This window comes from Knufia obscura (genome assembly GCF_036327395.1).
Source record: "Knufia obscura strain CCFEE 5817 isolate CBS 148926 chromosome Unknown scaffold_14, whole genome shotgun sequence".
NCBI classification, from domain to species: Eukaryota; Fungi; Ascomycota; class Eurotiomycetes; order Chaetothyriales; family Trichomeriaceae; genus Knufia; species Knufia obscura.
In genome coordinates, this window is record NW_027042700.1 from 235,821 (window position 1) to 258,071 (window position 22,251).

Below are 22,251 nucleotides of genomic sequence, written 5' to 3' on the forward strand. Positions count from 1 at the left end.
GGTTACTATTAATATAACTACTATAAGCTATTATAGCGACGTTTTATTCTAGTGAGATTACCTCTATAAGTTTAACGAATTAAAGAGATTTAGAACGTTTAGGTTTTAAGGATTTTCGTTTATTAATTCGGAAGACGCTGCGCGGTATTATTAGTTTATAACGAGGAGAAAAGGAAAATAAGACAATAGGAAAGGACTCACTAGTTATATACTCGCGTGGACGCGAGTAGGCTAGGGAGAGGAAAGTGTTACAGATTATATTAGTTAGGCCGTCCGGCGGCCGGACACAAGAGATATAAGAAAGGTCTTATAAGGAAGCCTAGTACGTAAAGGATAAGGGACCTATTACGTGACTTCTTAGAAAGGTAATAACTAGTTATATAGGTAATTAGTAGGAACGATACTAATTAACTATTAAACTAACTAAGACTTCTTATTTAAGACTATAGGAATAAGTATATAGATTACGGCTCTCCTTCTGTACAGTTTATAGTTCCGTAGTTAACCTAAGTTATACTAGACCCCCTACCTATACATAACGAACCTTACCTCGACTCATCTATAATATATCCAGCCCAGCTTACTTAAGTAGAACACAGAGGTTCCACTCGTACCCTTACTGGTCACGTAGAGGACAACAGCCTCATAACACTAGGTAGGCCCTATACTATATACGCAGCTTCCTAGCACCCTTTAGCTACGTACAAAGCCCTCTAATAAGTCTTATAGTAGTTATACGTTCTACTAATAGAGGTCTTACGCGAATTATATAAGATCTCGGATAAGGCTTAGCGCTAAGTATATACTTAAGGCTAGTAGTCTTTCTATATATAATACCTACTTTTCTTAAGATAAACGGGCGTATACCTTATCTAGTATTTATAAAAGCCCGTTAACTAACTCTTTAAAGAAGAACTCTCTCTCGCGATTATCTAAGCGGTAGTTTACGGAATTACGCTTCTAAACTAAGTAGGTATTAATAGCGACAATATTAACGAGGTATTCTATAATTTTTTTAATTTATTTAAGCTAGCTATTATATCTAATCGTACCTATTACCCGTAGGTAGTTATAGTTATCTATAGTATTTATATTATTATTATACTAGATTGTAATCGCTAGCTAGTAAACCTAGGCTCGGTTATAGCTAATAGAGTTATCTCTTATTATAGTTTTATAGTATATAGTTGTTATGAGGCCGGTGTCTCCACGTGACCAGTAATGGTACGAGTGGAACCTCAGTGGTTCTACTCAAGTAAGCTGAGTGGGATGTTGGGCCAGTGAGTATTCAATGCAAGGTCGAGTTATGCACAGGTAGGGTCTTGGTATAACTTAGGTTGACTACGAGGACTATAGAACTTATACAAAGGGAAGTCGTAGCTATATACTCATATCGCTATTCCCCAATGAGGAAGACTTGGCCTGGTGTGCTGGTGTGCTGGTATGTTGGTGTGTCGACAATCCAACATACCACAAACCCAGCATACCACAGTTGCCTCTTTCGGATAGTCACGTGACCCTTCACGTGCTAGGCTTCCTCGGTAGACTTTCCTATATCCCCCGTCCCTGGCCGCATGACGGCCTGGCCAATGTGGTCTGTAACAATAGTATATATAACGTACTACGTCTCTACTAAGTTATAAACTATAGATATTATATATACTACCTTATCGTTCTTACCGTCTCTCTAAGCTATTATATAGATATCTTATTCTATAATTATACTCGCGATACCGTTAAGAGAGAGGATCTTCGAAAACTTAAACTTAATCGTAGATAATTCTAGTAAAGAACTAAGCGAATTTAGTTTAATTATATCGTTAATACCGATATTAAGTATTATTAATACCTACGCTAGTAAAATATCGTTAAAGAGGTTATCTAAATAGTAAATAAATACTTAGCCTAAACAACGACTTATTAAATACTAGTAGAGTACGTATACTATTAATTTAATAGCTAATAGGTTCTTCTTAATCTCGGTATAATTCTATAGTACCGCTTTTACGTTTATATATTAATCTAGTAAGTATATTAACTATTATACCGTTAAGTACCCCCTTAAGGCCGTACTTACTAAAAGAGACGATAAAGTCGTAAATGAGGCCGCCTTTACCATAGACTATAAAGAACGAAGCCTTACTTTACTAGCTTATATAGTATACGTTACTTATTAGCTTTTTTATTATAGAACTTAATTATTAATTCGTTTACTATAATATAAGATAAGGGTATTAATAATAACTTAAATCGTTTATAAACGAACTTAACTACGCTTTATACTTTCTAGAACTAGTATATATATTAATTAGCTACTACTTTAATCTCTACTTAACTATTAATACTTAGGTATCGCTTAATTTAGTAGAATCGCCTTCTTAATAGAGTAGCTATCGTTATATAATTTTTAAACTAAAAAGAAGATATTAATATTTACGTTACTAACCCTTTGATTATCTAGACCCAATAAGCTAGCTAGTAACGTATCTTAATCTCTATAATATCGTATTATACTTCTTTCTTAGTATTATTATAGTAGGCCGCTCTATTTATATATATAATAAGTAGGTTAATAATCGACTAGAAAAAGAGTAAAAATAATATAACTACTAGTAGTAGTTTATACGTATTATTCCTTACGTTCTATTATTAATAGCTATACTCTATAGGAGGTATATTTTAAGGTAAAGGCGTATTAATTACTACCTAGTAGTATACTTTAAGTATACCTTTAGTAAAGAGAACGTCTCTAGCGTCTATTAACGCGTTTAGCGTACCGAGTCTCTCTGCGATTTTTTTACTGTTTTGCTATAATTCGTATCTTAATATACTATATATAATATTAGGGTCTTTTGATAGAGGAGATTAATGCGATAGTATACACGAAAAGAAATATCGATAATTATTACTGCGTTGTAGAGTAATCAATTGCACAAGTTGTTGTTGATGAGGCATGAAACGCGTTAGCGTGGAGTACGATTTTCATCCGGTGGTAGCACGGGAGAAACAAGCGCCCCCGTGTGGGCAGGAATGTATGCTCCAACATATTCCAGACCGAGGCATACTGAGCAGCTTTAATGCCTTGCGGCCTGGACATGACGGCAGCAAGTAAACAATTCCAATGCTTCACATCCACCCATTGCAGAAGTCACCACGGGGGCAGTCTAATGTTCAGAACTCTAAGACCCAACTTCACAGCCAAGAGGCGCCTCACATCTGAAAAAACACCATAGCCTTCAAAATGGAAATCAACCAGCCACCACCCTCCTCCCAAAACCCCGACTCAGACCTCTCCCACCAAGCACCCCCAGCACAACCACTCGCAACACCTTCACCAACGACACCGCCCTCTTCCGAAGACATCTACCGCCGGATATCCTCATATCCCTTCCACAGCGACTCAGACTACCAACTCGGCCTAGCCGCGATCCTCGGCCACCCAGAAACCCCTCCCACAGCAGCGGATCTCGCCTCAAACCAGGACCTCGTGCTGCAGGCGCAATGCTTCTATCTTGCACGCAAGTTTGGTATAAGTCAGATAGACGTCGAAGCATACAAAGAGTGGCTCGCCGTCAGTCAGCGGTCGAGAGACGCACAGCCTGGTATTGGTGAAGATGGGCGCGGCACAAATGGAGTAAGTTCACCTACCGAACGCCCATCTGCACCGACCCCGTCGACCGCAGCAGCAGCCACAACAGACCCACCCATACCACTCCAATCACCACCACAGCAACCGTCCAACCCGCCCCGCCCCTCAGCGCCCACACCATCAACCGCAGCCAACGCATCCACCCTCCCCGTCCAACCACACACCCAAACAGCCTCCGAGTCCACCCCAACCACAACCTCCTCCACAACACAAGCTCAAGATCTAACCGGTCCCGCCCCACCATACCCAACCTCCTTCGCCGACATCGTCGACCTAATAACACAAAATAAACCCATCCCCGGCATAGAAGAGATCCCCGACACAGTTCTTGAGCCTGGCTCATCGAAACAGGATCGGGCTGTGCGGCGGCGGAAACCGTGGGAGAGGGACCATGATGAGGGAGGAACAACGCCGGGTCTAGTAGCGACGGCAAACAGTATTGAGGAGGGGAAAGAGGAACAGAGGGAGCATACACAAGAACTAGGAACCGAGCAGCACATCCAAACGGGTGAGGGTGTAATGAAGATACTACAGCCGGGCGCGGTACCGGATTCGGGACTGGTAGCGAGGGAGTGAGGATAGTAAGCAGGTCAGATACCAACGCCATCATTACAACAGGAGAGGTCAGGTCAGGTCAGTCTAGACCAGGCCGACTCCATCAGAACACATAGTCTCCGCCAGTCTCACTTCACATCACCTCATCTATCTTGAAACAGGACGAGCTGATACAAGCACCTTCTACGACAACCCGCTGAGCAAGGCAATTGAGAAAAGCAAGCAAAGTCACAAACACAACCACACAGCCAACGCGAGTAAACATCCCTCTATCAATCCTCCCTCCGTAGGAAAATGACTGCGTCGGGACAAGAAAGAGTGAAAGGGACCGACTCGAAGTAACAGAGGGTACAATACAGCATCAAGCCGTCGATCTACCCACCCGCGGGTATAAAGGCCATTCAACTAAATCGCCTCGGAAGGCGTCGCAATTCCACAAGCTCTCACTAGATGCTATCCCAGAAGTGCATCTGAGCATGACACGAGCATGAGCCCAGGATGCATGCTTGATCGAGCTGAGAAAATACTTGATTAGTACTTGTAGGCTCAAATGCAAGACCAGTGCTGGGTGAAATGGAAGCTGCACCACAAGTCTGAGGCATGCGTGGGTGTTGGTTTGTTGCAGAAAGAGGAGCGGAGTGCAAGGCTAGGCATGGGGTCCTGGCAGCTCACCGTATCACCCGTCAAGCATCAAACGAGAACCGTGACTGAAGACATTGATACTGCCACTAAAGAAGCAATAGAAGACGAGGAAATGATCTCTAACAAGTACGTTGGTATTAGGTTTATGGGTACACAATTACTATATCTGCTTGATGTGCCATCCTCGAAAGAACGCGTGTGGATGAGCACATCTCCAATCATGATCGAGTACTCTATACTTTTGTCTCGACAGATATGTGCACCTGACCAACTTCGCTCTTTTGACAGACCTCTGCAAAGGCCGACCCGGAAGGCACACCCAAAACAATTCCTAGCTCCGTACTGATATTCTTGAAGATGAAACATACATAATCCGATAAACTGCTCCGTAAACAGGTTGTAAGATGCAAGATTTGTCGAACCAATGCTGGGTAAGTCAAGATGACCACTTGCTAGTAAGCAGGTGTCGTTGAGCTCGTCGCGGCAGTATTCCAAGCAATAGGTAAGATCACCCTATCGCAAAGTTGACAAGGTCTAGGATACTCGCAACTTGGCAACATATGATGCAGATGTAGATTGCAAACCGAACCACCAAGATCATGTCGACTCATCGATATCGACTGTATTGAGTTCGTGGTTGACCAGGAGCGCCATATGGGTTGGCCATGGCACCGGGACCTGGACGAGTGACCGAAGCAGGGTTGCAGCAAAGCATGGCAACCCGTGAGCCGAACTTTGATCCTCGAAGGGAGACCATGTGCTTGCGAATGTGGATAGCAACTTGCTCGCGCTGTTGCTGATGAGTGTTCATCAAGATCCATTGGACGAGGTAGTTACCATATTGGTCACCAGCAATATCGATAAGTGGGATTCGAGGTCGATCTGGGTGAGAAGTGGTAATGACGGTGAGGTAGCGATCGAGGAACTCGATGCCACCAATCTTCAGGCACTTCTCAACAACTTTTGAGGCATACTGATCGATGCTGTAGCTGTACGCATTGACGAGGATGTGGTCAATGACTCGTCGCTTGTCAGGCGGTGCGCTGTGTTCGCAGAGGTGCTGGATGCACCAATTGCCGAATTGACCATGAGCAATGAGATCGATGTTGGCAATGACCTCTTCAATTGCCGGACGCTTCTCATCTTCAACGCAGTTTTCGAAGATGTTTTGGACTACCAAGCTGCCGGTCTCACCAAGAGCGACTTCGTGCCACATGCCGCGAAGGGCGTCGTTGACCTTGACCATGATTTGAGGTGATTCACCACTCCACCGTAGCTCGAAAAGCTTCTGCCAGACATGACAAGCATATCGATGAATGACTGTATCAGGAATGCGTCGAAGCAGCTCTCGAACCATATCAGCTTTGTGGTTTTCAGGGACGGAGTCGAAGGCTTTCTGAATAACGTGGCAGCCGAATGGATCCATGCTCAAAGAGATGACATTGCCATGGATGGCGTCAGCAATGGCAATGACTTGGTCGGGCGTGCTATGCTCGAAACATCGCTGGACAAGGAAGTTGCCAAACCGATTGATCATGAGCGGATATGCTTGGTTGATGATGGACTCGACGATCTCGAACTTCTGCTCGGCGGTGCCAACCTTGAGTTTCTGCTGCAAGAAGATAGAAGCTTGCTGGTCGTTATTGCAAACGATCTTGTCGACTATGTATTTCCAATCGCATGATACTGATTTGTCAAGCAAGCGTCGATAGTTCATGGGCTCGAGTGGAGTGACATAAGTCTGTGCATGAGCTTGAGGAGCATAAGAGCCCAAGTTTAAACCTTGTGTGCCAGAGAAGTCGCTTGTGGTTGGCGAGGGAGCCATCATGCCAGTAAGAGGTCGACCGGTGTTCAAAAGAGACTGGCCCATCTGGAATTGCATTAGGTCAGGGCTCAATGAAGCATATTGGCCCCCACCAGACAGTGGCTCGGTGCCGATACCAGTACCGATGGCGCCGAAGTTGGACGTAGGGGCGTAGTTTGAGCGGTACTGGAAAGCGCGTCCAGCGTTAGAGCCTCCTTGATAGATCTCGCTGAAAGCATTAGGAATTGTTGGAGACATCGGAGCAAATGAGCCACTCGAGAAGGTTCGTTCAGCAGCTTGGGCTCGTGGAATGTCATGAGGACCAGCACTTGAACCAAAGAGCATGGCGTTGTCGTCCGGACCTCCAGCCCGAAAGCCTCTAGTCTGTTGAAAATTGTCTCCTGCCAGGTAGCCAGATTTGTTCATTGGGTCAGCAGCAAAACCTCTTCGAGCATTATTTGCAACGCCTGGTGGGAGGTCGGCGGTATGAACGTCCCGAGCGGTCCAGTTGCCGCCAGAGAAGGGTCGAGCGGAGGCGTTGAAGGCACTGCAAGCTTCATCAGCACAAGTTCATGAGGTTTGTCGAGAGGCTTACCTCTGCATTGATCCGATATGAACGTCACCTCGAGGAAATTCTGCTTCGGACGGGCTTGGGAGAGCCTGCTCCATGGTGTGTTTGAAAGTGCGAGAATCTTCGAGCTCACGCTTTTGCTGGTTGATGACAGACTTTGCAGCTTCAAGCTCCCTCTTGACCTGTTCCATCTCTGCGTTGGCGGCCTTGGCAGATTCATCGAAGACGTCTGTAGCAGGAGTATACAGTTCTGAGCCAGAGAATCTCTCCACATCTCGAGCACTGCTGGCATCAGATTCGGTATTGATGTCAATGTCCTTCTTGATAGAAGTCTTGCGGATGTCTGAACCAGAGGTGTATTGGTCGAGCGGATGGGAAGTACTTGTTGCAACAGTGGTCTTTGCGTCAATTGGTGTGGGTTTTCGAGAGTCGTTCAGGCGAAGCTTGTTAAGCATGTTCTCCAGATCTGGCTGTGGAGAGACTTCCTGCTCACGACGTCAGACATCTTTCTTGGATTGCAGAAGCATTCACTTACCTTGCTGCTTGCTCGCATTCCCTGCAAATTACCGAAGGTGTTTGTCTGGAGAGGCTTGGGAATGTTGGCACGCTGTCCGAAGGTCAATCGTGTTTGCTTTTCTGGTCAGTATTACTCACCTTGGCTGAAGCACGAGGAGTCTTTCCGTCGTCAACGTCGTCGAGGGTTCTCATGGTAGGGGTAGGTTTTCGGTTGGTCTTTTGTTCGGCATTCTGATAGGAAGCCATGATGTCCAGATGCTCATGTAGGTATGATGAAGTACCACAGTATAGGTGTTGTGTGCAAGACAGTTGAAGGACAGAGAGCACAAGTAGTCAAGATGGTTGAACGTGTACGATACGCTCGAGATGAGGTAGAACAGGTTTCGTAGAGCGAAGATGTGAGGTAGAATTGTGGTCGAGAGGTGGAAAAACGAGGTCGCATCGAATTATTGTGAAAGACCTCTCGCCACGTGGAAAGTGGAAGGTGCGATCGATCGGGTGTACCTGCTGCGTTACTGCACGCGTTGTAATGCAGGCGCGGTCTAGACAGTGATGCGGTCGTGGAGGAAGGCGCACTTCGGTGAGAGCGAACGATCATGGCGGCGAAGAGCGTACGAAACGAGAGTTGCAGTTGCAGTGAACTAGGCAGGTGCTTGTATAGTGAAAGACAGTGATGTGGCATCTGTCCGTTACATATTGCACGTATACATGAATCTGGAAGGTCGTGAGTGGTCGGTCTTACCTTGTCGCTCTCAGTGCTTGATAGCAAGGACGATGTCGCCACGAACGAGCCGATGCCCATTGCCTTGGTCACAGACATCTGGTTAACAGAGTGCTGAGCTTCCCGGAGATCGAATGGCGGGCTGCTGCTGGTCTGCGAGTGTGAGTTCGAGTGCGTCCAAGTAAGTGGTACGGGGGGAGTAGCTCATTTGTGGTCTCATACGATAATAATGACCACCCTCAGAGAGCATCTTCATACTGGGGACAAGCTGTTCGTTTGTCTATGCATAATTGATCCGAATGTCTCTTGAGTCCTAATCTGCCTGCTTCTCACCCCATCATCACGTCTTGCTCAGCTGTAAGAACAATGCTGGCTTCTCCCTGTCGCTGCCTCTCATACACGATCGCTGTTCTAGCCTGTTGAGCGTCCACTCTGTGAGGTGAAAGCCACAACAATCAGGTCAGTCAACCCAAGGCCTCATCAGAGTTGAAAGCCATCAATGTCTCTCAAAGATAGAGCTGATTCGAGCCAAACAGATTCTACGTCCGTACGTCCAATCCCATGAGGATAAGTTGAACCTCGTCGATCTTGAAACTCTCCATCGGCCCAAAGAAGAATCGGGACTCTCCTGGTGGGCAGCACCGAAGCATCGTTGATGCACTTGCTTGTGGTGCTTGTACGCGCGTCATCAAAGCTGTCTACAAGGATTGCAAAGACGGCAAGTCGTAATCACCTCCTCATCGCTTTACCTTCCTTATTTGCGCACTCAATGCGCTCAGCAGCGGGTGTTAAAGTGTCCCTTCAGCCTCAACTTCGGCTGCTACTCTAAGCGAGAGCATTGACAACAACGATACTCGACTTCACTTGCAACGTAGCGGGTACTATCACGACTGCTAGATCGAACACTCGCTGCCAAGAATGTCCCTCGTTCGCTAAAAGCACACCCGGGCGACATAAAGAACGATGCGCCCTTCAATCGGTTGTACAGCTTGAGAAATGAACACCACTACCATGACCCAAGCTCCTGAAAGTCACAATGTTACACAGCGGTCACTGTCGCCCAACGTAGCAGTCAGAGCTTCCTCCGAGAACGAGCGATTTCCCTCCTTCGACTATTCTGCAACTGCGCCGCCGAATTACGGTCTGCCAGCCGTCGCGGAGAGTCCAGCAGAAGCAAAACCCATAGAATACAAATGGCCGAGCCGCAGAGCGAGCCAGCGCCTACCCACTCAGAGGCCTTCTGCGCCCTACACACACAGGTCGAAGCGTAGTGTTAGTGATGCACTTGCAAGATTTCGCAACCGGCAAGGCAGTGTCAGTGAGAATGCGCAAGAGTTAGCCGAAGCGCTCAAGGCGCCTGTGTCCTGGAAGTTGATCGTATGCGCCTTCCCCTCAATGAGTGTTCGCGGCTGACTCCTCAAGGTTCTCTGTATCGTATGGTACATGACTTCCGCCCTCACGAACACTTCCTCCAAGTCGATCCTCAACGCATTCCCTCAACCTGTAACCCTCACTATAGCCCAATTTGCGTCGGTATCGCTGTGGTGTCTCATACTTACCTGGTTGGCTGCTATGTTCCCGCCTCTGAGAAGATCTATTCCTGCGTTAAAGAATGGGCTCCGGCCGCCTTCTTGGGATGTGCTTTCTACGGCGTTGCCGCTATCTGTGTTTCAGCTACTGGGGCATCTTCTGAGCTCGTACGCTACTTCGAAGATTCCGGTCTCGCTTGTCCATACGATCAAAGGCCTGTCCCCTCTTTTCACAGTTATGGCCTACAGGTTCTTCTTCCGCATCAAATATGCAAGAGCTACGTATCTGTCCTTGGTGCCGCTTACGGTAGGAGTCATGTTAGCATGTTCAACGGACTTCTCGGCAAACTTCTTCGGCATCGCAGCCTCGTTCATAGCAGCGATCGTCTTTGTGACGCAGAACATTTTCTCGAAGAAACTGTTCACAGCGTCGGACAGGGCGACGGCAGATGGTGGCCGTGGAAAGAAACTCGACAAGCTTAATCTGTTATGCTATTGCTCACTTGGCGCTTTCATGTTCACGGCGCCTGTCTGGCTATATACCGAAGGGTTCGGCATTATGGAGGAATACTGGTCGGATGGTACGGTTGCGTTGTCACCGAAGAAAAGCGCACTTGACCATGGACCTCTTGTTCTGGAATTCGTTTTCAACGGCGTCTTTCATTTCGCCCAGAACATCATGGCATTCATCCTACTTTCGATGATGTCTCCGGTGTCCTATTCAGTAGCATCATTGATCAAGAGAGTGTGGGTTATTGTGATTGCGGTGATATGGTTCAGAAGCTCGACTACCCGAATCCAGATGGTTGGGATTGCGCTGACATGTTTTGGACTGTACCTTTACGACCGCACCAGTTCCGAAGACGCAGCAGAAAGAAGGACGAAGACAGATCACTTCAGGCATAAAGCTGCGTTACTGCCTGTGACTGAGCTGGCGGAGAAGAATACCTCGAATGGGCACCCGATACAGCCTGTGGTTGGAATGAACGAAAAGTTCAGTTTCCCTGGACCTCACTTTAAGAGAGACGATGATACAGGTCGATCACAGGCGCCTCATGGTGGGCAGTGGCTACCTCCGGGTACGAGACAAGAGTCGACGTGGGAACCTGGAGATCGTGCAGAGGAGCACTGAGATAGATGTACAACATGATGTAGACAGTAAGGTATTCGGGGCGTTTTCCCCTAAAGATATGACTCTAGATGCAGTGGCAGCCAAGCAGCTCGAGACGAGATTTGGAGCATATCGAAGATCACTGCAATGCCAGACCATCAAGCCTTCTCACTGCCACCTGCCGCCTTGCGTGCTTCCGCAAAACCACATGCAGGCTGTGTGAGACCAGACCTAATCTACATTTCCGGTATTGCTCAAGACTGCGCTTCCTGATTCTCAAGAAGGCATACCATGTCCGTCGCTCGCGCGTGGGTAACAAGGCTCAATTACGACGAGGTCGACTGTCATTGGAAGTCATCCAACCTCGGGCAGAGAACAAGCAAGCCGTACTGCGCACTGGTCAGATTGAGCAGAGGTTGAAGAGGTTGAGATATGTAGCGACCGTCGGTAAGGAACAGGATCATCATCGAGCATTTCTTGTGAAAATGTCATAGTTGCTCCAGCTACGGCGCGATGTAATCTTGGATCACATAGCAGAGGAGGAAGAGATATGTGTCGATTGACAACCCTGCCTCCTACAATAAAACATGTCCGTGAATGAGTTTTGTTATGAAGGAAAACAAGAGGGAAGCATCAAGCGTAAAAAATGTTTATGAACTGTAGCAGGCGCATGTTTGCCCCTAGTCCCAGGAAGGGAAGGCGCGACACAACCCCCGGCATGCCGTGCTGACTGAGCGGCCCGCGCAACCCTGCATAGTAACATTCGGCGTGCCAACGTCCTCCTCATGCTTTCAACAACACCTACCGTCGGACACATGAGACTGCTGTCAAGATGTCGCAGACAATGGTCCATACAGACTCGATAACCGCCGAAGACCCTCACAGTGAACCAGCCAAGAAGCAAAAGAGCAGGAGGCCAGCCAGTCCGTGGATCGTTCGTACATGAGGATAGTGCTGACTACGTCTAGATACCGCCTTTCGACAACAAAGGCTGAAAGCATGGCAGTGAGTACGGCCGCATCCACACTACGAGACCTTAATTGACCTTGTGCAGACCAATCCTCACGCCGAAGACCGTGCTCCCCATCTTCTTTGCAGTCGGCATCATATTCGCGCCCATAGGAGGGTTGCTGTTATGGGCCAGTGCGACGGTATGCTGTCCCAAGATCTCAAAGTGGAAGCATCGCGCTGATATGTTGTCAGGTTCAAGAGTTGTCAATAGATTATACACAATGCACAAGTGATGCCACCGACACTTTCCAGCCGATCCCGACCTCCCACGTTGAATCACACTTTAAGTCTTCGAATACGACAAGTCGGGCGCAATGGAGGACAGAAAACCAGACTGTTACGCCTCTACTTGGCGTGGACCAGCCAAACACTCCAGTCTGCACCCTACAATTCACGTTGCCAAATGATATTGGCCCACCTGTGTACCTCTACTACCGATTGACGAACTTTTACCAGAATCACAGACGTTATGTTAAGTCGCTCCAGCTCGATCAGCTGAAAGGCCAGTTTGTGGACAACAGCACTATCGCAGGCAGCGCCTGCAATCCACTCAAGACAAATGAGAATGGTGTTGCAATATACCCTTGTGGTCTGATCGCAAACTCAATATTCAATGATACAATCAACAGCCCGACATTAGTGAGCTCTTCTGGTGGTCAGACCTCTCAAAACTATAGCATGACGAGACAAGGCATTGCCTGGGCAAGCGATCTTGAGCTCTACGGAAAGACAGCATACAAGAATTATGAGGTGGTACCCCCTCCCAATTGGCAGAATCGTTTCCCAGATGGCTACACCGACGAGAACCCGATACCCGACCTTTCGACCTACGAGGAGTTTGCAGTGTGGATGAGGACAGCAGGTCTGCCCACCTTCAGCAAATTGGCCCTGAGGAATGACAACGATGTCATGGTAGCCGGAACTTATGAGCTCTCCATCTACGATTGTATGTGTCTGACTTGTGTTTGAAGAAGGAGTGCTGACAAGACTAGTCTTCGACGTGAAGTCCTATGGCGGCACCAAGAATTTATTGATCTCGACACGAACCGTCATGGGAGGCAAGAACAACTTCCTTGGAATCGCATACATCGTGGTGGGTGGTCTGTGTATTGTGCTTGGTGTTCTATTCACAGTTGCACATTTGATCAAGCCAAGGTATGTACGATGTTTCAAGAACAGGCATCGTTGCCTAACTGTAATAGAAAACTTGGTGATCACACCTACCTATCATGGAACAACGATTCAGCGCCAACGGCGACCACAACCAGCCGTGATACAGGAAGATAAAATTGTAATGATTATATGTATGACTGGAAGCATAGGAGTCTGGCGTCGTTTACAAAGGGGATCTGCTTTCTCGGCCAGGCTTGGGCACTATACCGCACTTTTGAGATTCTCTAGCCATGACTTGGCGAAAGTGTGTACCCTACGCAGCGAAAGTATCTTCCGCTTAGGCGGGCTTCCAATTTTGATTACGGTTGATATTACTACTGTTGATCCAGGACATTCACCCGCGTGAATGCTGGTCCGTGCGCGGCAACAAAGGTGTTGAAACCGCTCTTCGTTGGGGCTATCGCTTTGCACGCATATCGCTGCTTCGACTCGGACCTCCTTTGTCTTCTCCCCACATCTGACCAACTCATACCTACAAACACAAAGCACTCAACCCTCCGCATGCAGGTGACCCATCACAAAGCACTCCAAACGACCAGCTCATATGACTCTCACGTTTCATCCTCCACAATCACATCAAGCTTTCTCTCGGAACCAGCGATAACTTCTGTCCACAAAAGTTCACACAAGTATCTAATCCAAAATACTGCTCAACCAAATCCAATTCAGTTAACAACCCACACAAACCCAAATCCAATACCCACCATGAAATCTCACATCCTCACCTCCCTTCTCGTTTCTCCCCTCCTCCTCAGCCTCACCGTCCTCGCAAACCCAGTCGACACTGACGCTGACACCGCCCCGACTGCAACCCTCAACGCCCGCCAAGAATGGGACCCCTACTACTCCCAGCTCACCGCATACCCATCCACCGTCACAGCCGGCACCGGCGAAACCCAGACGCCCGGTGCGCAGCTCTTTGATGCGTATGGACGACCTATCCCCAGTGGAGTGAATCTATCGGCGATTCCGAAGGTCAAGAGGGGTGATACGACTATTAATGGGGTTGTATGGGAGACGATGGTCAAGGGGGGCGGACGGCCGAAATCTATCTTGGGAGTTCCGCAGGTCAAGAGGGATGATACGAATATGAACATGAATGGGGGTGGGCCACCGGCGGGTGCTATCCCTACTGGCTGGTCGGAAGGTGAGCATGAACATGGTGGAAAGCATCATAGGAAGCCTGAGAGTGGTGAGGCTGGGGCTGGGAATGGAGCTGGAGCTGGGGCTGGGAATGGTGCTGGTGCTGGAGCTGGAACTGGGCAGGGAGCAAGTGGGAGTGCGAAGCCTAGTGCGAGTGGCAAGGCGTAAATATGTGGATGATCATGATGAGATGTGGGGTGGGATGGTAGAGGGGGTGGTTGAAGGTGGCTACGGTGGCTCAGTATAGAGACAATTGTGTTGTAATTGAGAGGCAGGTAGTTTTAGGGATCCGATGCAATGGGATAGATATTTTAGTGAGATGGTCTCGGCATCCGAGCTAGACTAACGACCTGCGCGTCTGATGGTCGTGTCTGGATGCCAGTGAGTTATCTTCGAAGTGTAGTGCCAGATGGTGTTATATCGCTGGTTGTAGTATTTGCCTTGAACCTTTGAGAGAAGGAAGATATGACACAAGGCTCGCCTTATATTGAACGATGGGACGTGATCAGAAGCTGTTAGCATTCCTGTAGAATGTTTGAACATCGAGAGCAGCTGGAGATGTTATTGCGAAGCTTTTCTGTGCGAATTGTGCGAAGCGGAGAGAATAAAAAGGCGTTTCTGGTCAATAATCCAGATTCCAGCATTATATCCTACCTGTATTGTGCTCAACATCGGTCGATTAACGTCAGTGCCAGATGGCGTGGAAGGTACGGTCGAGAGTGGATAAATAGCTGTTTCTGGTCATTATCACACCTGGTCCAGCATGTAGACAATATTACATTCTATAATGGCTTGACTCAACGCAGCCGGTTGAGTCCGGCCTCAGGAGGCAGAGACACAAGCATGTTGCAAGACCATGAAATTCCGCGGCTGAGTGTAAACTCTGTCCGAAGGAGTTTGTCATTGTAATATCTGCATCTGCGATGCGAAAGTGGCGAGCCCTTTGATTCAGTACAGCTGTCTCTTTCATCTCCGACGTAAGTTACCGTGCGATCATCCCGGCGGTTGTTTCTCCTCTAACGATGGCCCAGCCCATGTAGCTTAGTAATAATGATATACAAGCAGTAGAGTAGGAGTAGATGTGTACGCAACCCTTGGTACTGTAAGTTCAGAAGTGTACGAGGTTGAGGAGCCGGTGATGAATCGGCGTTGGAAAGTCGAAGTCAAACCGGGAATCGACAGAACAAGGTTGGCTCAGCCGACCTTCCGAGATGTCCTTTCAACCACATCCGATCTCGAAACCACTCTGCAACTTGACTTCTCCTCGCAGTATCTGTAAGGGGCCCTGATTCGAGACGCGGAGTGTTTTGTTGCATCTACATACAACCTAGCGCCGCGGAAATAGTACGAGCTATGTCAACGCTATTCGACGCCTTGAACCCTACCGACGATGATGCGGTATCTGTGGCATCTACAGCTGTCAAGATCAAGAACCCCGTGAAGAAGGCATGGTGTCAAGCACAATGGACGAATTTGAGTTACCAAGCCGAAAAGCTGGCACTTGCCGACGTGTACTTTGACAAAGAAACCATGCTCTTGGATAAGCTCACGAACAAGAAGTTATGGCAACTTGTGGTGGGTCATGCTGATCTTCTAGAAAACTTCGCGTACAGATCTTCTAACACTCATTTCGCTTGCAGAATCGTCTGTTCAATCTGCTCGGCCCGGAGAAGGCCCCGTTTGCGCATCCAGTGATGCTCGAAGGTGGAAGTGTCGAATGGCACAACTACTCAGACGGGTGTAAAGGTGTTGTTGGTATGCTTGCGACGAACGCATGGAGCCATGCTTAAATACTGACATCTTTCGTACAGCGGAGATAGTCGAAGACTATGAGTGATTCATTGTAGTCGAAAGTAAGTGAAGTAAGACGAAACTTCGGCAACAAGAAGCGGCTACGGTGCCTGGCAAGCCTATCCAGATCGTGACTCCATGATTCGATGAAACAACGATCATTTGAGCTCTTCGGTCGAGTGTCACATTGACGACTACTGGTAGAAAGTGCCGATAGAATAGTGACGCTGGTTTCACTTTGTCGCAGCGATATGTTTCTTCTTGTCTACCGAGTAAGAAAAGGGGGGTCGTAAGTGCTCGAGGAACCCCAGCAGAGGCAGAACAGACGCCAAAGGCTGCCAGTGGATCCGAACTCTCGTGGTTCTAGCACCGAACTTAAGCAGTTGAGGGTGACAGTTTGTCAGCAACAATAGCACTTGAGTGAACATAAATATGCAAGTGCAGACAATTTCAGTCCCCATGGACCGTGGCTATATTGCAATCTCTCGGCATCTTTGTCCCATGCATTTGGTACGTGTGGATTCGAAAAAGGCTTGTATTTCAAGGGGTGGGCGCGATGAACGCCGACCACATGGCGCGAACAAATTATACACTCGGATTCATAACTAAGGTATTCCCGGTCTACTACAGCAGAACGATGCTCGTTGCTGGATGGAATTGCTTGAGAACGTACTTCGATATATGAAAGCTGTGCGTACGGCAAATGGACCTGCAGACATGCCTGCCACGTGGGATGTCTCTCATGTAGTGCGCATGTACAATGAGCTGGGGCGAGCTGCATGTCCCAAGAATAGTGCCTTTTAGCAGCTGAACGAGTTATGCACAACAGCACAGTGGTGGATGGGAAGGTGCTTTTGTGTGTCGCTTATTCGTCATGCACTCACCTGCATCGACCTTTTGAGCTCCATCGTCCTTCTGCAAGCTGCGTGGAGTACTGTAGCTTGGGTGTGCGTCCAATTATTCGAACTCTCAATCATAAAACCTTGACTCTGTCTGTGGTGGAACTGCAGGCGAGATCCAGTACAGAGTGACCAACTCTACTGTACATAAGCGTTGGCTCCCTAGCTTGCTGCATGGTGAACAACACTTGTCTGGCCAACATGGTCTGATTTTAGATGCTGCATACTTTTAATACTGGTCTGTGACCTGATATCAGAGCTCGAGGCCACGCCCCTCACCGTTCTGCGCGACAATCCCTACAGTATATTCGCATGAGCTAGGTACCGATCGTCGGCCCAGCGCTTTTGTCCTTGTGCAAGTGCTAGCAGCATTACCCTTAGCTTACTCCATTTCTACACAGCCACACTCACTCCACTACCCACGGTCCATTCCACATCTTCACCACCACTTACGATCTCGAACCACGGTACTCGGAAGACGAGCGAGAGGTTCCTTGTGCCTCTCGCAAATCCGTCTTTGACGTCCTAAAACATAGTAGACGTACATCCGATTCTCGCCATATCAGTATTAAGGCGGGCACACTACTCCACGGTCGACAAAAGTACATTTTTGACGTGCCTAATCACAACACGTAAGAATGAGTTAGCACCCTAGTCTACTCGTACACCGAACAGACGATGACTTGGACCCTGCACCGGGTCGTCATCAGCCTCGAGCATGTCTGCCACTATCAGCAACAAAGGCAGAATCGCCAAACGATCTTCCAATTCATACAGCGGTGATGAGTGGAAGCGGCATAGGCCGCTCATCACGCAACTGTATTCCGAAGAAGGTCGCACACTCAAGGAAGTCCGTGAGCACCTTGAGAACGAATATGGCTTTGCTCCTACGTAAGCCTGAAGCCGCTTTGCCTAGTGTGTCAGCTGACCAGTGCGCAGAGAACGAATGTACAAAAGTCGCTTGCACACATGGGGACTCGATAAGAAGAAGAAAGAGCACGAGATGCTCGATCTTGTTCGTCAAGGGCTGTCGCAGAAAGGCATGGACAGAGACAAGGTCTTCTTAGTGAGAGGCAAACAAGTCACGTTAGCCGATGCCTTGCATTACTTCAACCGAAAAGGCATTAAAGATCCAGCAAGCCTGTTAGAGAACAGCCCCGACTTGCCACGAGATCACTCATCGCCGGAAGAGTACGACATACAGACGCCTTTGTCCTCACGAGGGGACGTTTTCGATGCGCAGAACGCGATTTCTGATTCAGATTATGACATGAGTGTGCAAAGTCCGGATCTTGCTACCATTAGTGGAAATGCAGAACGGACTGAGTATCTCAAAGCTGCCGACCTTGCGGGAGGACGATTGCGACAAGTTTGTGATCGACTCGGATATGCGAATCTGGAGCCGCTTCCGCCCTTTCGAACAGTGGTTGTCGAGGCGTACATTCAAGGCGACAAGCCATCTGATCCCGATTCGGCTCGATATTTCGAGGCCATTTACGCTCAAACCCAATCGCACTATCGCGAAATCTTCAATAAACGCGACATCAACCTCACAAACATTGGCGGCCCATGGACGTCGACATCGGACGAGTCGCTATCCGACCAGTTTTATTACCTGATGTATCATGGATATTCCTACCTGTGGAACGACCAACGGCGCACTGCCTTTGAGAACTTCGAAAAGGCCTTCGGAATGATTGAGCAGCTTATTAAGGAGAGTCATGTTGGCTTCCTGATATACATATTCGATCTTGTGATCAGGCATGATGGCACAGGATATGAAGAGCCCCTGCTCTTGCTGCTCCAGCAGCTGACACAGCTAAGTGAAGTTGTATTCCGGAACACATCCAACCACATCTATCTGATAGCGTCATGGCTGCTAAATGCACCACCGGACGTTTCGCGAGCCTGGATCGCGCTGTCAACATTACGCAAATTGTTGGATTTCTTCCAGGATAGCATAGGTTACTTCCACCCTGAGACGGTTGCTCTCCTACAGACTTTTGCTACAGGTCTCCTTAACAAGAAGCACTATCTAGAATCCGCCGCAAGGTTTCAGCAGCTGGTCGATGCTGTATCAACTACGAAAAGCAAGACATGCTACGAGGTCTGTTACGCTCTACGAGCAACATCAGAAGCTTATTTTTACCATGGCCAGTATAAAGAGTCACTACAAGCAATACACATGGCGCTGGAGTGCTCGAGAGGCATACCCTGGTTAGAAGAACGAGAAATCCATGTCAGGTGTTTGCGAGCACTAGCAGAAATATCGAACGCGACGGGCCAACGCGATGAAGCCATGATATCTATCGGTAACGTGGTAGAGATATGCGCCGCTGTGTTTGGCCCGGATCATACATTCACGAAGCGTGCAAGGATGCACCAAAAGTCGTTGCGGAAGGGAGAGGCTCTCAAAGATGGCGCGTTGCCGCCAATGGTATACAGACTCGGAAGAGGAGGAAGTGCTGCGAAATATGTTTGGACGACAAGGTCGAGTCCGACGAGGTTGCAAGCTTGACGATGTGACGGCCGAGTATATAATACCCCTTCTATTGCATTGATTACAGGGGTTGGCATAGCGAATGTATTTTGTTCTTTGACTTCCTTCATCTTTGATCTACGTTGAGACCTCATCGGCGCTCTGGCGATTATTATTCATCCTCGTGCCTCGGACACTGTCTTGACCGAATGTTGGTAATGGAATGCGGCCGGAGGACTACGTCGTACATCCTGCGCCAAGCAATTGTATGCTAAAATAAGCACGGCGGCCTCCTTAACACTTGATCATAGGCCTCTTCCCAGTCACGGCGGAGGCGAAGGGCAACGTGCCCTCGCAGCCACTGTTGCGGCAGGAAGTCTTTGTGATCGAAATCTCACGATTCTGACATACGTACTGTACAGGAGGAGGCGATAACGAGAGGTGTTAGTCCCACATGCGCCTCGCTAGCTTGCGGGCTGCTGCCCCTCCTTTCGGCATGTCATGGTGCCTGCCAGATGCTGACACAACATCGACCGACACACGCCTCGCGGAGAGCAGAGCCCAAGGTCCGATCGGACGTGCATATCGTACAGCTCAGTTGCCCTCTTAGGCATAACGCCAGGTCCCTCGAGCGGAAGTTTCATGTTAAAGATGCGTGTCGTCTGTCATTGGAAACATTAAAACACATTTTGTGAATGGTGGACTGTTATACTCGTGTAGAGGCTGACGACTTTTGAACATTTCCATTGAAAGAGCTACTGTTATACACAGACTTTGCTCCAAGTATACAAGCTAACTGACAGTCGCAATCACTACCCAATATGGCCGAAAACAAGTACTACATCAAGGATGCTATCCTCAAGCCAGCTAAGCACCACGAATCATACGAGCAACTATGGGAGACCAAATGGAAGATGCCGGCCAATATGGGTGTTTACCCATTCATGTTCGGAGACATCAAAGACTTCGAGCCCATCAAGGACGAGATCGTGAAGAAGGGCCTGAAGGAGCCGTACGATTGGGATGAATATGCTCAGATGTACTTCCCCAAGGCGGAAGAGCTCACCAAGACAGCTGAAGAGGCCGAGAAAGCTGGCGAGAAGGAGAAGGCCTGCGAATATTATCTGTAAGCAATATCTCATGCCTCCATGATACGGACTCTGTTAACACGCTGCAGACGAGCTTCCGCAGTCTACCGAATCTCACGATTTCCAGCGCCGCGATCAGAAAAACAACGCTATGCATGGACAGAAGGCAAAAAGGTGTTCTACAAAGGTGGGGCGTGAGTAGCACAAGCACGGCAAAGCAAGCGCATGTCTGACCCAGCACAGTCTTCTCGAGAACCCCGTCAAGGAGGTTTTCGTCCCACATGTCCACAAGATCGAGGGGGAGGGTGACTCTGTTCCAGGCTCGTACTGCTTGCCACCCAACGCGTCTGCCTCAAGTCCTGTCCCACTCGTCCTCATCATCACCGGCCTCGATGGCTACCGAACAGAGCTAGCAGTTTGGTCGAAAGGCTGGGCACAAAAGGGCGTCGCGACTCTCATTCACGAGATCCCAGGAACAGGTGATTCGCCAGCTCTCCGACAAGATCCCACCTCGCCAGATCGTCAATGGAAGAGCGTGCTAGACTGGGTCGCACAGCAGAAAGAGCTGGACGCGAAGAAGGTCGTCGTTTGGGGTTTCTCAACAGGCGGATATTACGCCCTCAGAGTTGCACACACCGAGAAGGACAGGCTGCTTGCTTGCGTTAGTCTGGGTGGTGGTGCCCATCACATGTTCGACCGGGAATGGCTGGAGAATGTCAACAAGCTCGAGTATCCATTCGACCTTGCAGGCACGCTGACGTACAAGTTTGGCTACAAGAGCCTGGAAGACTTTATCCAGGATGGTGCCAAATACTCAATGGTTAACGACGGGACGCTGGACAAGCCTTGCACGAGGACGCTGCTTGTCAATGGCAACGATGACGAAATCTTCCCGATTGATGATATGTTTGTTGCGCTGGAGCATGGTATGCCGAAGGAGGCAAGGATGGTTAAGGGAAAGAAGCACATGGGTGAGCCGGATAGCTTCTTCATTATCTTGAAGTGGATCTATGCGGTGCTTGGACTGCAAGGAGATATCATGGACCAGATGAAGACTTTGCCTTCGAAGTCGAAATATTGAGCGGAGCACAATAGAATAGAAGATTTGTGAGTACTTGACTGTCCTCTGCCAGCTGCGATATGTCCTGTCGATCTGGTTGATCATAGTATCAGACTGATATATCTCAGCGTCTGCCCTGCCGAGGAGCTATCGGGCCTTTTCGGGTACTTATCTTGTGGCGGACATTCTTCCCAACAAATATTGGGCATGTCTTGGTGTCTCAGAAGCAAGATAGAGGTCTTCAACGCCGTACATGTGCTTGTAGAGTCGGTCCAACTCTAGAAGTTAAGTTTGCTTTGCCATACCGTTCATATTTGTCAAGCACTCGTGACAACCTCGCGTCAATGCACATCGACAACCGAACCCTGCAGGAGGAACAAGGAATTGGGCGGGAGCGATCCCCAAAGCAGTGCTCGTCAAGCTTGATTTGCAGGTGCCAAAAGCGCTTGAGTGCCGGCAAGAGGGAGCTTATCGTTGATAAGGTGTGATCTGCCCTCACTGCTTCTGCT

At 48.5% G+C, this 22,251-nt stretch overlaps 8 protein-coding genes across 8 annotated transcripts; 7 read left to right on the plus strand and 1 right to left on the minus strand.

Moving 5' to 3' along the window:
- Positions 1–3,241: 3,241 nt before the first annotated feature.
- Positions 3,242–4,225, plus strand: PMZ80_009615 (uncharacterized protein; the record flags this gene model as incomplete). Its single annotated transcript, XM_064878008.1, has 1 exon — positions 3,242–4,225. The coding sequence occupies one exon, from the start codon at positions 3,242–3,244 to the stop codon at positions 4,223–4,225; it is 984 nt and encodes a 327-aa protein (XP_064726116.1).
- Positions 4,226–5,453: 1,228 nt separating this feature from the next.
- PMZ80_009616 (uncharacterized protein) lies at positions 5,454–7,983 on the minus strand (the record flags this gene model as incomplete). Its single annotated transcript, XM_064878009.1, has 4 exons — positions 5,454–7,197; positions 7,246–7,706; positions 7,757–7,828; positions 7,876–7,983. 4 exons carry the CDS (start codon positions 7,981–7,983, stop codon positions 5,454–5,456), a joined length of 2,385 nt encoding a protein of 794 aa, XP_064726117.1.
- Positions 7,984–9,469: 1,486 nt separating this feature from the next.
- PMZ80_009617 (uncharacterized protein) lies at positions 9,470–11,119 on the plus strand (the record flags this gene model as incomplete). Its single annotated transcript, XM_064878010.1, has 2 exons — positions 9,470–9,835; positions 9,881–11,119. The coding sequence occupies 2 exons, from the start codon at positions 9,470–9,472 to the stop codon at positions 11,117–11,119; spliced, it is 1,605 nt and encodes a 534-aa protein (XP_064726118.1).
- Positions 11,120–11,930: 811 nt separating this feature from the next.
- Positions 11,931–13,396, plus strand: LEM3 (alkylphosphocholine resistance protein lem3; the record flags this gene model as incomplete). Its single annotated transcript, XM_064878011.1, has 6 exons — positions 11,931–12,021; positions 12,067–12,103; positions 12,153–12,249; positions 12,302–13,055; positions 13,102–13,264; positions 13,312–13,396. The coding sequence occupies 6 exons, from the start codon at positions 11,931–11,933 to the stop codon at positions 13,394–13,396; spliced, it is 1,227 nt and encodes a 408-aa protein (XP_064726119.1).
- A 591-nt stretch (positions 13,397–13,987) lies between these two features.
- PMZ80_009619 (uncharacterized protein) lies at positions 13,988–14,593 on the plus strand (the record flags this gene model as incomplete). Its single annotated transcript, XM_064878012.1, has 1 exon — positions 13,988–14,593. The coding sequence occupies one exon, from the start codon at positions 13,988–13,990 to the stop codon at positions 14,591–14,593; it is 606 nt and encodes a 201-aa protein (XP_064726120.1).
- A 1,185-nt stretch (positions 14,594–15,778) lies between these two features.
- PMZ80_009620 (uncharacterized protein) lies at positions 15,779–16,262 on the plus strand (the record flags this gene model as incomplete). The annotated part of the gene is made up of 3 exons (XM_064878013.1): positions 15,779–16,000; positions 16,066–16,180; positions 16,237–16,262. 3 exons carry the CDS (start codon positions 15,779–15,781, stop codon positions 16,260–16,262), a joined length of 363 nt encoding a protein of 120 aa, XP_064726121.1.
- A 1,571-nt stretch (positions 16,263–17,833) lies between these two features.
- PMZ80_009621 (uncharacterized protein) lies at positions 17,834–19,633 on the plus strand (the record flags this gene model as incomplete). Its single annotated transcript, XM_064878014.1, has 2 exons — positions 17,834–18,006; positions 18,055–19,633. The coding sequence occupies 2 exons, from the start codon at positions 17,834–17,836 to the stop codon at positions 19,631–19,633; spliced, it is 1,752 nt and encodes a 583-aa protein (XP_064726122.1).
- A 782-nt stretch (positions 19,634–20,415) lies between these two features.
- On the plus strand, positions 20,416–21,763 carry PMZ80_009622 (uncharacterized protein; the record flags this gene model as incomplete). Its single annotated transcript, XM_064878015.1, has 3 exons — positions 20,416–20,720; positions 20,772–20,876; positions 20,926–21,763. 3 exons carry the CDS (start codon positions 20,416–20,418, stop codon positions 21,761–21,763), a joined length of 1,248 nt encoding a protein of 415 aa, XP_064726123.1.
- Positions 21,764–22,251: the final 488 nt, after the last annotated feature.